The 17193-nt window shown below is 31.1% G+C and overlaps 1 protein-coding gene and 2 long non-coding RNA genes across 3 annotated transcripts in view; all 3 read left to right on the forward strand.

The window, feature by feature from the left end:
* Positions 1 to 2315, forward strand: part of LOC134680913 (HAUS augmin-like complex subunit 5) — a 409805-nt gene extending 407490 nt beyond the window's left edge. The window contains exon 16 of the mRNA XM_063540209.1: positions 2103 to 2315. Coding sequence (XP_063396279.1) covers positions 2103 to 2300 — 198 coding nt within the window. The 3' untranslated portion in view covers positions 2301 to 2315. The remainder of the gene's footprint in view (positions 1 to 2102) is intronic.
* LOC134680915 (uncharacterized) overlaps positions 1 to 17193 on the forward strand; it is a 499914-nt gene that overhangs the window by 460705 nt on the left and 22016 nt on the right. The window lies entirely within an intron of this gene.
* Positions 4650 to 6633, forward strand: LOC134680914 (uncharacterized). The gene is made up of 3 exons (XR_010100535.1): positions 4650 to 4845; positions 5505 to 5674; positions 5707 to 6633. It is a non-coding gene; the product is annotated as an uncharacterized LOC134680914 (long non-coding RNA).

Genomic DNA, 17193 nt, shown 5'->3' on the forward strand with positions numbered 1-17193 from the left:
ATTGGTCTGATGATGTTCTTCATCACAAATTGAAGGTATTTACACAGACTTATTGTCTAATTGGAATATTACAGGCACCAAGTTTTAATAAAAGTAATATTTATATTTTAGGCATTTTCACTTGTCGTTTCTAGATTTATAATTTCGCGATATGTTGTACCAATATTTTAAAATGGGACTTTTTAAAATTCTCTAACTGAACATAATTGACCTGCTGAATAAAATAATAAGATATGGTATTACTGCCAATGAGACAACTATCCACCAGATACCAAATGACTTTGATATCAGAAACTAAAGGAATAAAGGCCTACAACAATGAGCAAATACCATACTGCAAAGCAAACTATAAAAGGCCATGTCATGACAAAATATGAAAATCTAGTGAGAAAACTGAGGCTGATTTATGTACAAAACAAATGGAAAACAAATATGATATAAAGCGCCAAAAAAAGACAACCACTTAATTCCAGGCTCCTGATTTAGGGACAGTGTTGTAACAGAACAACATTAAAACAAAATATACAAATCAGTTGAAAAAACTCATCAGATCGATACAAAGCACTAAAACAACTGACAAAATAGGAAAGACTTGGCGTACAATTATCTGAGAGTACTTTCATTTTACTTGAGAGTACTTGCATTTAAACACTTAGCAAAACAAATCAAGAACAAAAGTTTAATTGTAAAAGTGAAAGAAGTGTCTCTTTGCATTTTGAAATTGTAAATTATTGGTTGAATAAAGGTATAATTTTTTTTTATATAGAATTTGATCTGTTTCATAATAATAACAATTTTTGCTATTTTCAGAGTTATGTAGGAATGTTCATGAACATGACCAGAAGTTGTTAGACAAAATGTTACCCTTACTGAATCAGAGAATAAACTCTACAGGAAAAGCACTGGCAGACTGTGTACATGTTAAAGATACTATTAATGAATGGTTTGTATATTACTGTTTCAAGCATATCCATAAACAACAGACATAAAAAAATTGTAGCATAGACATGTATTGCTACATGTATCTGTAAAGATAAATAAATCAGTAATTTTCCCTCATCTCATACTTGTGTAGTAAATGCTGGATGCTAATGAATAGAGGACATTCATCTTATAAATTAATTACCATGATTAGAGATTGCACCAAAAGAAAATACATTTTTTTTGTTTCACAATAAAAATATTTTAAAATTCATGAAACAAGTCTTTTCTTCGTATTTAACACCCATCAGTGTACTTTTCAGTCAGAATAGAAATATTACCTTCATGAGAAAAATATTTTTTGAGCAAATTTAATTTTCACATTGCACCAGAATATAATTTAAAACTCACAAAAAGTCTTGTTTTCAAAATTTCAAAATTTGTTGAAATTTGTCTGAGTTGTCTCCCATAGACTTTAAAAATTATAAAATTATTTGGAATTTTATTCCTCTATTTCTAAATGAATTTCAATATGTTGAGTATAATTGTTAAGTAATATAGATAAGTTTAAGTTTTTCAGATTATATATTAAATGCATCTTTATTTAATCAGAAAAACATATAAAAACAGTTGATCATATTTCTGGTATCTAATACTATCTTGAAATAAAAATTTGTCATTATTTAAAAAATAATCATTTCATACTTCAATGCAACATGCTGGATGTTAGATAAAACTTGACTCTACTGGTGTATACAGTACATCTGTAAGCAGACAAAGTCCATGAGGTTCCTACAAAATCAATTAAAAAGAAGTGTTACTGTCAAATTTTAGGATTAAAAATATAGGTTAAAAAAAGTCAAAATTTGCAGTTTGGACTAAATTCAGATAGTACACTTTAATTTTTTTTTACAAGTTTTCAAATCAACTTTGATTTTCATCAAACTATACAGTTATCTCAGTTAATATATTGATCTTACTAAATCTGGTCTTATTATCCATGCATATTTGTGTCCACTTGTTGTTGAAATTGTAGATTTTTCAACTTTTTGAGACGGAGCCATTCATGTCTTCAGACACATCTAGTGTTCTATTGAAATGAAGAATGGATGGTCTTATTAATATGAAAAACTTGCATTAAGAACAATAACCTATAGTATTTTTGGTATTTTTATTTTTAGGCTCCAGAATGTATATTACTACACTGTTTGAAGATGAAGTATGAGGATATGTTAAAGAAAATAAATTGGTCTGATGATGTTCTTCATCACAAATTGAAGGTATTTACACAGACTAATTGTCTAATTGGAATATTACAGGCACCAAGTTTTAATAAGAGTAATATTTATATTTTGGTCATTTTCACTTGTCATTTCTAGGTTTGTACATGTAGTTTCGTGATATGTTGTACCAATATTTTAAATCGGGACTTTTTAAAATTCTCAAACTAAACATAATTGACCAGCTGAATAAAATAATAAGATATGGTATTACTGCCAATGAGACAACTATCCACCAGATACCAAATGACTTAGATATTAGAAACTTAAGGAATAAAGGCCTACAACAATGAGTAAAAACCATACTGCAAAGCAAGCTATAAAAGGCCATGTCATAACAAAATATGAAATTCTAGTGAGAAAACTGAGGCTGATTTATGTACAAAACAAATGGAAAACAAATATGATATACAGCAGCAAAAAAAAGACAACCACTTAATTCCAGGCTCCTGATTTAGGGACAGTGTTGTAACAGAACAACATTAAAACAAAATATACAAATCAGTTGAAAAACTCATCAGATCAATACAAAGCACTAAAACAACTGACAAAATAGGAAAGACTTGGCGTACAATAATCTGAGAGTACTTTCATTTTACTTGAGAGTACTTGCATTTAAACACTTAGCAAAGAACAAAAGTTTAATTGTAAAAGTGAAAGAAGTGTCTCTTTGCATTTTGAAATTGTAAATTATTGGTTGAATAAAGGTATAATTTTTTTTTTATATAGAATTTGATCTGTTTAATAATAATAACAATTTTTGCTATTTTCAGAGTTATGTAGGAATGTTCATGAACATGACCAGAAGTTGTTAGACAAAATTTTACCCTTACTGAATCAGAGAATAACTCTACTGGAAAAGCACTGGCAGACTGTGTACATGTTAAAGATACTATTAATGAATGGTTTGTATATTACTGTTTCAAGCATATCCATAAACAACAGACATAAAAAAAATTGTAGCATAGACATGTATTGCTACATGTATCTGTAAAGATAAATAAATCAGTAATTTTCCCTCATCTCATACTTGTGTAGTAAATGCTGGACGCTAATGAATAGAGGACATTCATTTTATAAATTAATGACCATGATTGTAGATTGCACCAAAAGAAAATACATTTTTTTTTTCATTCACAATAAAAATATTTTAAAATTCACGAAACAAGTCTTTTCTTCGTATTTAACACCCATCAGTGTACTTTTCAGTCAGAATAGAAATATTACCTTCATGAGAAAAATATTTTTTGAGCACATTTAATTTTCACATTGCACCAGAATATAATTTAAAACTCACAAAAAGTCTTGTTTTCAAAATTTCAAAATTTGTTGAAATTTGTCTGAGTTGTCTCCCATAGACTTTAAAAATTATAAAATTATTTGGAATTTTATTCCTCTATTTCTAAATGAATTTCAATATGTTGAGTATAATTGTTAAGTAATATAGATAAGTTTAAGTTTTTCAGATTATATATTAAATGCATCTTTATTTAATCAGAAAAACAGTTGATCATATTTCTGGTATCTAATACCATCTTGAAATAAAAATTTGTCATTATTTAAAAAATAATCATTTCATACTTCAATGCAACATGCTGGATGTTAGATAAAACTTGACTCTACTGGTGTATACAGTACATCTGTAAGCAGACAAAGTCCATGAGGTTCCTACAAAATCAATTAAAAAGAAGTGTTACTGTCAAATTTTAGGATTAAAAATATAGGTTAAAAAAAGTCAAAATTTGCAGTTTGGACTAAATTCAGATAGTACACTTTAATTTTTTAAAGGCAGTGCTTTAAGGCCTGACTTTTAAGTCATGAGGTTCATCTTTTCATACGCAATCTTTGCAGGGGGTCTTTTGGCCAGAAATAGATCCGGAAATGTTCGAATTTCTCCTCTTCTTTTTATGGTATGATATGGTTTTTATTTCTTTCATTTACATTGGGGACTAAAGAAACGATCAGTGTGTTTTGTTTGTTTTATAGAACTTGTTATGAGTGTGTATTTTGCATTATAAGCAGTCAACCTGACTACAAACTATCATTATGTGTATTCCGTGCGGAAAGAGGTCGGGTCAATTTCGAGTGTTATCTGACATCTAAAGATTCTTTAATTAGTTCAGACGTTGATATAACAATGAAAAGTCGACTGAACATGATTAATATTGCATCTTCTATAATTCAAAGCGGAATTCGGTTTATGAACGAGAAACTGTAAAGCGTTTTCAATTTCGGTATTAGTTATGTATGTTGTCTACGTATTATCCTGGTTCCCGGTACTACGTTCCGGGTATTAGCTTTTTGTGTATGTGATGTGTAACATTACGATCGGGTACCAGCCAATCTACGTGTGTATGTGTACATGATATCCCGCCAAAATGACCGTTTTACAGCTATGGAAAAAATAGTCCACAAACGTTCCGTATGATGATATCAAATTCATAATTAATCGTAACTTTTTTTTATCTTTGTATAATAAATATAACAAAATGGATTCCACAAAATTGAAAATAGCATTATTTTACGAGGATTTCTCATATTTTTCTCACTTCCGGCGCAGTAATACGTATGTTTCGAAGAAGCTCGAAGAATTTGACAAAGTGAATTGAGAAGGAAACGGATAGATTTACGTCCTTGCTATCAGGTAAAACAATTTAAATGTACAGAACAAACACATTTACTTCACACAAATAGTACAGGCTTAAACTTTTTGTTGTCTTATACACGACTGTAGTCTAGTCGACGGCGGTGACCTACAAGGTACGGGTCATACTGGGTCAAGTCTAAATATGTAAACATATCCACGTGCTATTAGGTAGAAAGCATCGTAATGCAATATCTACAATTTTTCCTCCTTTATACATCGTTTAACCAAATATATTTCTCCTTTATAAATCGTTTAACCCGATATATTTCTCTCAAATACACTTAAACACGGGTTGTATGTACGTATCTTTTCTAGTGTTTTCTTGTCCTTATTAAAGTTCATTTGTTGATGTTTAAATATTTTTGAACGACTGAACACAGGAGTGAATGAATGCAACAATTATATATACTGAAGACTTGGGCTGTACAATGATAGTGTACGTATATCATACTGATAATTATTCTGAATTATGTTAATTTAGGATGTAATGACAGGAATTCATGAGCTATGCCTCAGGCTTTCTGAAAAAAATATCAATGACAATGTAAACAGGAACAAAACATTGACACGAATGCTGCTCTCTTCTATGTTATAGTTATTTAGGTATGTGTGTTGCACAAGTTTCAAAAAAATTAAGTTATAAAACTTTTTTTCAGGGCACAAACCCACTTTAAAGACACTTGTCTACTGCCATACCCATCCTAATTTCATGCACCATTTGCAAGCAAGAGACTGAATGGTTTGCAAAATTAAAAATCAGGACGGTGTCCAATTAAAACAAAAGAACTAAACTGGATGAATATTGTAGGAGAAATCTAGAGGAAAGGTTTGAATTGTGAAATTGGTTTTCCTGAAAAGTCATTCATCCTAGCCTGCAGAAAGGAACTATAACTGTCCACCACCAACTGACGAGCTAATGTTGAGCTTCACATATGGAATTAATCAAATACCATCAATGTTTGTGTTTTCAGCACAGATTTCACAAGTTATGACACAGCTGTGTTTTTTTATACCTGTTTATAGAGTTGTATACCAAATTTTATTTTTTTTATCAATAAATATATATTGTGTCATTTAAGAACTTGTATTTTGCCAAAAGATGCATACTAGTGAATGAAAGTGGTGCAGATCATTTTGCTTTGGTATATAGAATTGAATTACAATTGTTCATGTTATTGGAATGCTTATAAAAATAAGGAGATGTGGTACAATGTATATGATATTTAGTGAGTTAATCAAGCAAAAGTGAATAAGAAATTGGTATAAGCAGTTACAGGTACATGTACTACTGTACAATCTCAAACAATGAGAAAAACTCATACCGTAAAGAGAATTTCATATTTACTTACAAGTAAGTTTTGTTTTTGCGTTGAATAATTTTCTTCTATTGTTTTAATTGCAAATATTGGAAGTGGTTAAAATGCTAATGAGACAGCTGTTATGGCCACAGAGCCTTAATTGAAAACTTCTTTTTCATTCATACCAGTAGATTTTGCCTGGAGTTAGAAACATATCTGCCAACTTTTCAAAATGCACATGGGGGTTTTACATGAAAGATGGTTCATATAGTCATACATAACCTTCAAGGGGGCCTTCAAATGGAAGCAGGACAAGTCGCCCCACTGGCTAATCGCCCCACTTTTTAAAAAAACGCCACAAACTGATTTATCAAATCGCCCCACATGTGAAATTGGTTAAATCATGTTTAATATTACTCCTGCCAACTTGCCCTACTTATAAAAAAACGGTAATATTTAGATTAATAATATATATATAATTAAAAATAAAAACTTGCACCACTTTAATGAAAACTCATGTACACAGAATACAAACAAACCGAAAATTAATTTACTTACTATTATTGATATATACTGAAATTATAATTCTAAAAAAACCCTGATTGTTAAAGAATAACTAAGTTTTGAAGCTCTAAGTTATTTGCATAACAATTGAAAAGAAACCTGTTAAATGTATCATAATGCAATATATGGAATTGAACTTATATTCCATGGGATAACATCTTTTTCCATAAGTGGGGTGAGTTGGCATTACTAAATTCATCCTGGTTATTAATATATTTATCTAGATATCACCGATTTCCATTAGGTGGGACCAGTTGGCAGGGGTAATATTAACGGGATTTAACACGGTTCACAAGTGGGGGGCGATTTGGTAATCCAGGTTGGGGCAGTTTTTTTGTCGAGCCTGCAACTTTTGTCGCAGAAAGCTCGACATAGGGATAGTGATCCGGGGGCGGCGGCGATGTTAGCTCAGTTCTTAAAAGCTTTATATTTTAGAAGGTGGGAGACCTGGATGCTTCATACTTTGTATATGGTTGCCTCATGTTACGAAGTTTCCGTCAGTCACATGTCCAATGTCCTTGACCTTATTTGCATGGTTCAGTGACTACTTGAAAAAAAAAGTTTAATTTTTTGTAATGTTAAATTCTCTCTTATTATAAGTAATAGGATAACTATATTTGGTATGTACGTAGCTTGCAAGGTCCTCTTGCCCGTCAGACAGTTTTCACTTGACCTCGACCTCATTTCATGGATCAGCGAACAAGGTTAAGTTTTGGTGGTCAAGTCCATATCTGAGATACTATAAGCAATAGGTCTATGAAAATTCGGTGTATGGAAGCACTGTAAGGTGAACATGTCCAACTGGCAGGTGTCATCTGACCTTGACCTCATTTTCATGGTTTAGTGGTTATAGTTAAGTTTTGTGTTTTGGTCTGTTTTTCTTATACTGTTTGCAATAGGTCTTCTATATTTTGTGTATAGAATGGTTGTAAGGTGTACAGGTCTACCTGGCAGGTTTCATATGACCTTGACCTCATTTTCATGGTTCAGTGGTCAAAGTTAAGTTTTTGAGTTTTGGCCTTTTTTTCTAATACTATATGCAATAGGTCAACTATATTTGGTGTATGGAAATATTTCATGATCTACATGTCAGTCGCGCAGGTTTTATTTGACCTTGATCTCATTTTTAACAATTCATTGCTCAGTGTTAAGCTTTTGTGTTTTGGTCTGTTTTTCTTAAACTATAAGCAATAAGTCAATTTTATTTGTTGTATGGAAGAATTGTTAGCTGTACTTGCCTACCTGGCATGGTTTATCTAACCTTGACCTCATTTTCATGGTTCAATTGTCAATGTTTAGTTTTCTTGGTTTATGTTAAGATTATGTGACAGTTGTAATAAAGCTTTATTATTAGGATTATCAACATAATATCAATGATTAGTAAAGAAGGCGAGACATTTCAGTGTGTGCACTCTTGTTTTTAAAGTGGGACGATTTGTCATGGATTCCCTTCAAATATATTCTAATGTGGTTTTTGGCTTCTTCGTGCATTAACAAGCTCATAGCCATTGTTGAATTAATTGTTTTCTTTAAAATAGTCGACAAAATTGCTCTTACAAAATTTCCATTTGGGAGCCTTGAGCTCGATGGGGGAAATACTCTGCAAATACTGACAGTTGCCAGGTATGGTCATCAAAAAAGTTGACATGTTACTATGTACATTTACCATTATGCTACTTGATGTTCTTGCTAATGTATAAACACAGTACAGAGACTAGTCAATCTTTGTGAACTATTTTTTATGAGAGTCGTAGAATATGTGTATACAATCAATAATTACAAATAGTCTATTTATATTGAAAAGGAAAAGTTCTTATATGTCTAAAGAAGAGGGACGAAAGACACCAAAGGGACAGTCAAACTCATAAATTTAAAGCAAACTGACAAGGCCATGGCTAAAAATGCATTTCATGGGAGGCACATAAAATATACTGTAAACATAGACTATAGATATAGGTGAACTAGGTACAAATGAACTCTGACTCTTAAATTCTACAAACCACCTCTGTTCTATGGAAGATAATGGTATAACTGGACTAGAAATACACACAACCTGTAATTAACTGCCTTTACAGCGCTTTCGCGCTTTGATTTTACAAGTTTTCAAATCAACTTTGATTTTATCAAACTATACAGTTATCTCAGTTAATATATTGATCTTACTAAATCTGGTCTTAATATCCATGCATATTTGTGTCCACTTGTTGTTGAAATTGTAGATTTTTCAACTTTTTGAGACGGAGCCATTCATGTCTTCAGACACATCTAGTGTTCTATTGAAATGAAGAATGGATGGTCTTATTAATATGAAAAACTTGCATTAAAGGGAAATCACACTATTGTTTATACGCATCGCTCTCGGCGCCGCCATAGTGTCGTAACTGTATTATGATGTCGCCGTTTTCGAATCCGCCGTAAAGGTTGCTAATTTATGAAAAAGCGAATGCTGGAAGGCATGTTCCACTAAACTTTCGACAGGAGACATGATAATGGACATATCATATTTTTTACAACTGATATGTTGTTCTAGCGAGTTTCTAGATTGTATTGGGGTTTACCTGCGGAAAACAAAATAATGGGCAAATACTGCAGAATAAAAGAAAAAAAAAGATTGAATGATGAGGTGCTAACATATAAAGAATAAAAAAATATTGGAAACAAGAAATAAACATTAATAAATGAATGACCCACTATCCAGACCAATATGATAAGAAGGATCTACCAATACAAAACACATAAATATCATGCATAATCAGAACTAAGAACGTTGGAATTTCATAGCATATTCAATGTAACTTATATTACCTCTCCGACCATTTTCTCAATAACGAAGTCGGTGGCATATAATTTTTTTTTATATTTTCTGATGTATATGTTCAATATCTAATTGAATTGTAAATTTCCAAAAATATTATGGACTCATCTTGATCTTATGTGCAAAAATGAAAATGTACTCGAAATAGACGAAATGTATGGCAAAAAATAGCCGAAAGTGGTCAAGAAATGGCACAACTTTGGCAGCGTATCGCCGCGAAGCGGTATGTAGGGTTCAGCGTATATTTTCAGCCGGGGGGGGGGGGGGGGGGGGAGGTACATATAGACCAAGAGTACAAGCATGTTAGCGTATACCAATCGGAATTTTTCAACTTTCAGTTTTCTCATATCACATGCATGCAACGTCATAACTATTATAGTCTTATATACTACATGTATAAATAATTCATCAATCATTTCATTTCATTTAAGTATATTTATCCGGCTCAGCATGTCTGAATATGCATTAAACTTGCCACTGGACGTAAATGTGTGAAGTCCTATTTGAAATCGTTATTTATTTCACATGTAACGACATAAATGATCTAAGTGTCGTCCATCTTTCCCAAATGTTCCTTTGATATCTAAGGCCTCTAAACCCTGAACAGTTGGGGCAAGTTTGGATACAATATTTGAGTTTGATACAGTCTAAATTTGGATTGTGATACAATTTTTGACATAATATAGGTTTCTGACACAAAATAAATGTGGTCAAAGGTATAAAAAATCTATTGTGCAATACTGTGAATTTGGAGATTTCTTTTCGAGATATTTCAACAAATTTGCAAAAAAATAAAATAAACGCCACCCCCTCCCCTTTTGGAGTAATTACCACCAAACTCAATCCCAGCCTTCCCTGTGAGGTGTGGAACCTTGTAGTACAATTTTAGTTAGATCCATAACACAAGTTATTGTAAAATTATTAATAGTAATTTCAGTAAAATGCTTGTTTGTGGCCTCTAATTCCTGAACGTTTTGCGCAATAACATGTACCCCTTAAATCAATTTCAGCCTTTCCTTTGTGATATAAAACCTTGTGGTCAATTTCAGAAAGATTCATTACTTCTTAATGTCATATTAGAAATTTATGAAAATCATACGTCGTAACCGGGCGTATAATAATTCAACACGTTCTATACATTTGGCTTTACCAGTCACCAACAAGAGAAATATTTAACACTCTTACACACACACAAACACATGTCTTTATGTAGAGATATACACATGTCTCACAGAGTATTGCTAAACTGTAACAAACACATTAATGGTCCGTGTGGTGAAAGAATATTCCACTCATATAGACAAATGTTTTGTGCTGATGCCCATGTAATATTTGCCACTGAAATTTTTGCAAAAATCAGAAAATGCAGAAAACAATGGTAAAAAAATTAATTAAAACATGTAGTAATAAAAGTTCAGATGTAGGTTCGAGTTTAGATCACTCAATGTGATCACTCTCGACAGTGATAAAGGTATATTGTCGGAAGCGGTGACTGAAAAGTACATCCAGTTTTTTTACTCTTTATTGTTTGGTTCTTTAAACAAAAGTAGCCAACATGATATATCAGAGAGTGCTTAAATATTGGCACACAAATTCAATTAATTATTTTCAAATTAACTATCATTAATGAGGGGTGGGGCAGAGCGGTCCTGATCCCGAAGTCCCGAGCTCAAAAACATGAAATCCCGAGGTCCAGAATTAAAAAAAAAATCCTGACAACCCGAAAATCGAAAAAAGAAATCCCAGATCCTGAAAGGGTCAATTCCGAAATCCCGAGCTTAAAAACACCTGATCCCCACGTCCCGAAAAATAAAGGTCCTGTCCCCCTCAATAATCAGTATTTGCAAACATATGTGCATTTACCACGATGACAATGAAAGATAAATGTGATAAAAGAATATACATTCAAACAAAAGGAGGTGCACCAACAGAAAATAGAAACCACATTCTTACTCTTAAATAAATTTCATCGGATCTCAAAATTTAAACTCTCAACAGAATTTTTACTCTATCTAACAGTATAACTCAAGAAGTTTCTAAGTGTAACTCGAGCTTAAACTAGAAATCTTACTGGAAAAAATATTCGAAATCAAAATAAAACTGAAACTCGAACTTAATTTGTGTCGATTCTGGAGCGTTGTGTTATAACAGAAATGTTAGCCAATTTTAAATTTCTTCCGTAAACGGTGTCATTGAGAGCTTTTTTTTTAAGTGCCGAGTTTGTGGCTTTTTAAACACGGCAATTCTGGTTTTATCTTCCCCACGGTGCAATGGACAAGTTAGTGAATTTATTCTGTTTGTAGTCTAAATGGAACGTGTTACTTTTCAGCCTAGATACCCTCAATCTTCCGAAGTAGAAGATTCTAAATCTGCAAGCCGTAAATTAATTTTTTAATACAGCATAAGGCACACATTAGTTTTTCCTAAACAAACAAATGCAATTAAAAATTTTAGATGACTCCAACTTTGACACTTACTTTTTAATAAACGGTTTCTGAATGTTTAATAATGAATAATCAAAATACCGTAAAAAAATATTGTAATATACAAAAATATATAAAATTTTAACCCAATAGTTCAAAGCATTGCAAGAAATGCTGCTATGCTAGCAACGTCCTTCCATAACGTAAGGAGAAAAGGTTATAATTCCCGCCAAAAATTGATAATAAGATTATTTCCACTGTAGCGGATTTAAATTATCAGTGACCCCGATAGTAATGCTTTTAAAATCTCCCCTGAAGCTGCAACTAATGCAGAAGTTTGAAGGAACAAACATTAGTAGATTTTTTTTATTTCAAGAAAAATCTATAATAAACGGCAATTAAAAATGGCGGGAAATGTAAAAAGGCTTTAAAAAATAAGGAAAGTGAGAAAAATAAATGTGTATAAGATAAAAATTCCAATTGACTGTTTTAGTTAAACCAGTTTAACATCGTTTTTTTAATAATTTTGCCTTCTTTTAGCATTTTTGAGCGCTATTTCTATATTACAGTATAACGCAATTTTTTACTTTTTGATGACGTCATATCTCGAAAACAACATCGGTGACCCCAATTTTTTTTTCGCCTAAAATATTAAAATAAGTATGATCTGTCTAAATTCGAAATTTCAATGGATTATTATTAGTAGTTTAAATAGTGTGATTTCCCTTTAAGAACAATAACCTATAGTATTTTTGGTATTTTTATTTTTAGGCTCCAGAATGTATATTACTACACTGTTTGAAGATGAAGTATGAGGATATGTTAAAGAAAATAAATTGGTCTGTTGATGTTCTTCATCACAAATTGAAGGTATTTACACAGACTTATTGTCTAATTGGAATATTACAGGCACCAAGTTTTAATAAGAGTAATATTTATATTTTAGGCATTTTCACTTGTCATTTCTAGATTTGTACATGTAGTTTCATGATATGTTGTTCCAATATTTTAAATTGGGACTTTTTAAAATTCTCAAACTAAATATAATTGACCTGCTGAATAAAATAATAAGATATGGTATTACTGCCAATGAAACAACTATCCACCAGATACGAAATGACTTAGATATTAGAAACTAAAGGAATAAAGGCCTACAACAATGAGTAAAAAACCATACTGCAAAGCAAGGAATAAAAGGCCATATCATGACAAAATATGAAATTCTAGTGAGAAAACTGAGGCTGATTTATGTACAAAACAAATGGAAAACAAATATGATATACAGCAGGAAAAAAAACCCACTTAATTCCAGGCTCCTGATTTAGGGACAGTGTTGTAACAGAACAACATTAAAACAAAATATACAAATCAGTTGAAAAAACTCATCAGATCGATACAAAGCACTAAAACAACTGACAAAATAGGAAAGACTTGGCGTACAATTATCTGAGAGTACTTTCATTTTACTTGAGAGTACTTGCATTTAAACTCTTAGCAGAACAAAGCAAGAACAAAAGTTTAATTGTAAAAGTGAAAGAAGTGTCTCTTTGCATTTTGAAATTGTATAATTGAATAAAGGTATACAATTTTTTTTATATAGAACTTGATCTGTTTAATAATAATAACAATTTTTGATATTTTCAGAGTTATGTAGGAACGCTCATGAGCATGACCAGAAGTTATTAGACAAAATGTTACCCTTACTGAATCAAAGAATAAACTCTATAGGGAAGGCACTGGCTGACTGTGTACATGTTAAAGATACTATCATTGAATGGTTTGTATATATTTCTAGCATAATCATAAACAACAGACATACAAAAGTTGTAGCAAAGCCATCATTGCTATCTTTTAAGATAAATAAATCAGCAATTTTCCCTTATCTTATACTTGTGAAGTAAATGCTGGAAGCTAATTATGAATATAGGAAAATCATCTTATAAACTAATTACCATGAATGTAGATTGCACCAAAAGAAAATACAATTTTTTTTTTCATATATAACACCCATCAGTGTCCTTTTAGTCACAATAGATATATAACCTTCATGAGAAAAACATTTCTTGAGCACATTCCATATCTCATTGCACCAGAAGATAATTTATAAATTGCAAAAAATCTTGTATTCAAAATTTCAAAATTTGTTGAAATTTGTCTGAGTTGTCTCCCATAGACTTCAAAAATTATAAAATAATTTGGAATTTTAAACCACTTACTAGTTCGAAAATAATTTCTAAAATGATGAGTGTAGTTGTTTAGTAACATAATAAAGTTTAACTGGTTCAGATTAGATGCATGTTTATTTAATCAGAAAAAAACCATATGAATAGTTAAAAAAAGTTGATCATATTTTTGGTATTAGAAAAAAAAAGTCAATCTTGAAATAGAAATTTGTCATTGTTTTAAAAACAATCATTTCATACTACAATGCAACTTGCTGGGTATTAGAGAAAACTTGACATAGTATATCTGCTGGTATCAACAGTACATCTTTAGGCAGACAAAGTCCATGTGGTTCCTACAAAAATAAATTAAAAAGAAGCATTTACTGTAATAGAACTATTTTAAATCTTTATTATTGTGATTGAATTATGAAATCAATAAAAACACTTTTATAGTGTACAAAATATTGGTTCATAGGATATAGAATATATATGTGACGGTACCCAAATTGCACCTATTTTGACAGTTTTTTCACCTACATTTTTTTATGATCAAGAAATAAATGTCCTTAATGTGTTTATTTTGTAGCCCTATCCTTCTTTATTGTATAGGTACACCAATTTAATTTTTATACGACCGCAAATTTTGAATACTTTTAGTTTTCACACTCTAACTTTAGTAAAAGTGAATAGAAATCTATGAAATTTTAACACAAGGTTTATGACCATAAAAGGAATGCTGGTATTGATTTTGGGAGTTTTGGTCCCAATATTTTAGGAATTAGGGGCCAAAAAGGGCCCAAATAAGCATTTTCTTGGTTTTCGCACTATAACTTTAGTTTAAGTTAATAGAAATCTATGAAATTTTGACACAAGGTTTATGACCACAAAAGAAAGGTTGGGATTGATTTTGGGAGTTTTTGTTTCAACAGTTTAGGAATTAGGGGCCAAAAAAGGGCCCAAATAAGCATTATTCTTGGTTTTCGCACAATAACTTTAGTTGAAGTAAATAGAAATCAATGAAATTTAAACACAATGTTTATGACCACAAAAGGAAGGTTGGTATTGATTTTGGGAGTTTCGGTCCCAACAGTTTAGGAATTAGGGGCCAAAAAGGGACCCAAATAAGCATTTTTCTCTGTTTTCGCACCATAGCGTTAGTATAAGTAAATAGAAATCTATGAAATTTAAACACAAGGTTTATGACTATAAAAGGAAGGTTGGTATTGATTTTGGGAGTTTTGGTCCCAACAGTTAAGGAAAAAGGGGCCCAAAGGGTCCAAAATTAAACTTTGTTTGATTTCATCAAAATTGAATAATTGGGGTTCTTTAATATGCCGAATCTAACTGTGTATGTAGATTCTTAATTTTTGGTCCCGTTTTCAAATTGGTCTACATTAAGGTCCAAAGGGTCCAAAATTAAACTTAGTTTGATTTTAACAAAAATTGAAACCTTGGGGTTCTTTGATATGCTGAATCTAAAAATGTACTTAGATTTTTTATTATTGGCCCAGTTTTCAAGTTGGCCCAAATCGAGGTCCAACATTAAACATTGTTTGATTTCATAAAAAATTGAATAATTGGGGTTCGTTGATATGCCAAATCTAACTGTGTATGTAGATTCTTAATTTTTGGTCCAGTTTTAAAATTGGTCTAAATTAAAGTGCAAAGGGTCCAAAATTAAACTTAGTTTGATTTTAACAAAAATCAAATTATTGGGCCTCTTTGATATGCTGAATCTAAACATGTACTTAGATTTTTGATTATGGGCCCAGTTTTCAAGTTGGTCCAAATCAGGATCTAAAATTATTATATTAAGTATTGTGCAATAGCAAGTCTTTTCAATTGCACAGTATTGTGCAATGACAAGAAATATCTAATTTCACAATATTGTGAAATAGCAATTTTTTTTTTAATTAAGAGTTATCTTTCTTTGTCCAGTAAAGTAAGCAAGAAATATCTGCAAGAAATTTTTTTAATTGGAGTTATCTTTCTTTGTCCAGAATCAACTTAAATCTTTGTTACATACAATATACAATGTATATTCACTTTTTACTACCAACTGATAAATTTAAATAATCTTTACCATTCAGTGATAACAAGCAGTTTTTTTACATCTAATATTTTATGATGTATTTAAATGAGTAGTAATTGTTGCAAACTCCATTAGAATATTTTAATTGAAATTAGTTTTGGAATAAGGGAAAGGGGGATGCGATTAAAAAATTGGGTTCATTTTTTCTCATTTGAAATTTCATAAATTAAAAGAAAATTTCTTCAAACATTTTTTTGAGAGGATTAATATTCAACAGCATAGTGAATTGCTCTAAGAGAAAACAAAAATTTTAAGTTTATTTGAATACATTCATTCTGTGTCAGAAACCTATGCTGTGTCAACTATTTAATCACAATCCAAATTTAGAGCGGAATCCAGCTTGAATGTTGTGTCCATACTTGCCCCAACTGTTCAGGGTTCAACCTCTGCGGTCGTATAAAGCTACGCCCTGCGGAGCATCTGGTTAATCCATATTGAGTCATAAAAAAATGGGTTTTACTATCCATGATTCTGTAATGAGGAGTACCCAAATTGCATCCATGCTTAAATTCACATCGTCAAAAGTGTAATAACCGAGCTTTTGTTTAATTTCTTCAAATATTTTGAACAATTGGATATTAGCCCATATGCTTACTCTTCGTATTTTACGAAATGGATACTTATAATATATTGTATTTGCTAATTTTAAAAAGATGACGTTTTCGTACATTTTGCTTTTTTAGTAAACAGTCCATCTGTTGATAAATACTGTGAAGGTTTTGTGTATATCTAAATATGTTTACCTATGTTGAAAGACGTGCATAGTATCAAATCATAAAAATACAAATTGTTTAGTCTCTAGGATTTCTGTTGCTATTTTTTTTTTAAAAGGTGCAATTTGGGTACTCAGTGCAATTTGGGTACCCTAACGTTATGTTGTATTGATTAAGGCAGTTGTCAAAATTCATTGTAATAATTCATTAACAGCAAAGTTTATGTGTAGTACATTGATATACGCTCAATGATAATGATGTTGGCAAAGTAAAAC

This window comes from Mytilus trossulus, chromosome 8 (genome assembly GCF_036588685.1).
Source record: "Mytilus trossulus isolate FHL-02 chromosome 8, PNRI_Mtr1.1.1.hap1, whole genome shotgun sequence".
NCBI lineage: Eukaryota > Metazoa > Mollusca > Bivalvia > Mytilida > Mytilidae > Mytilus > Mytilus trossulus.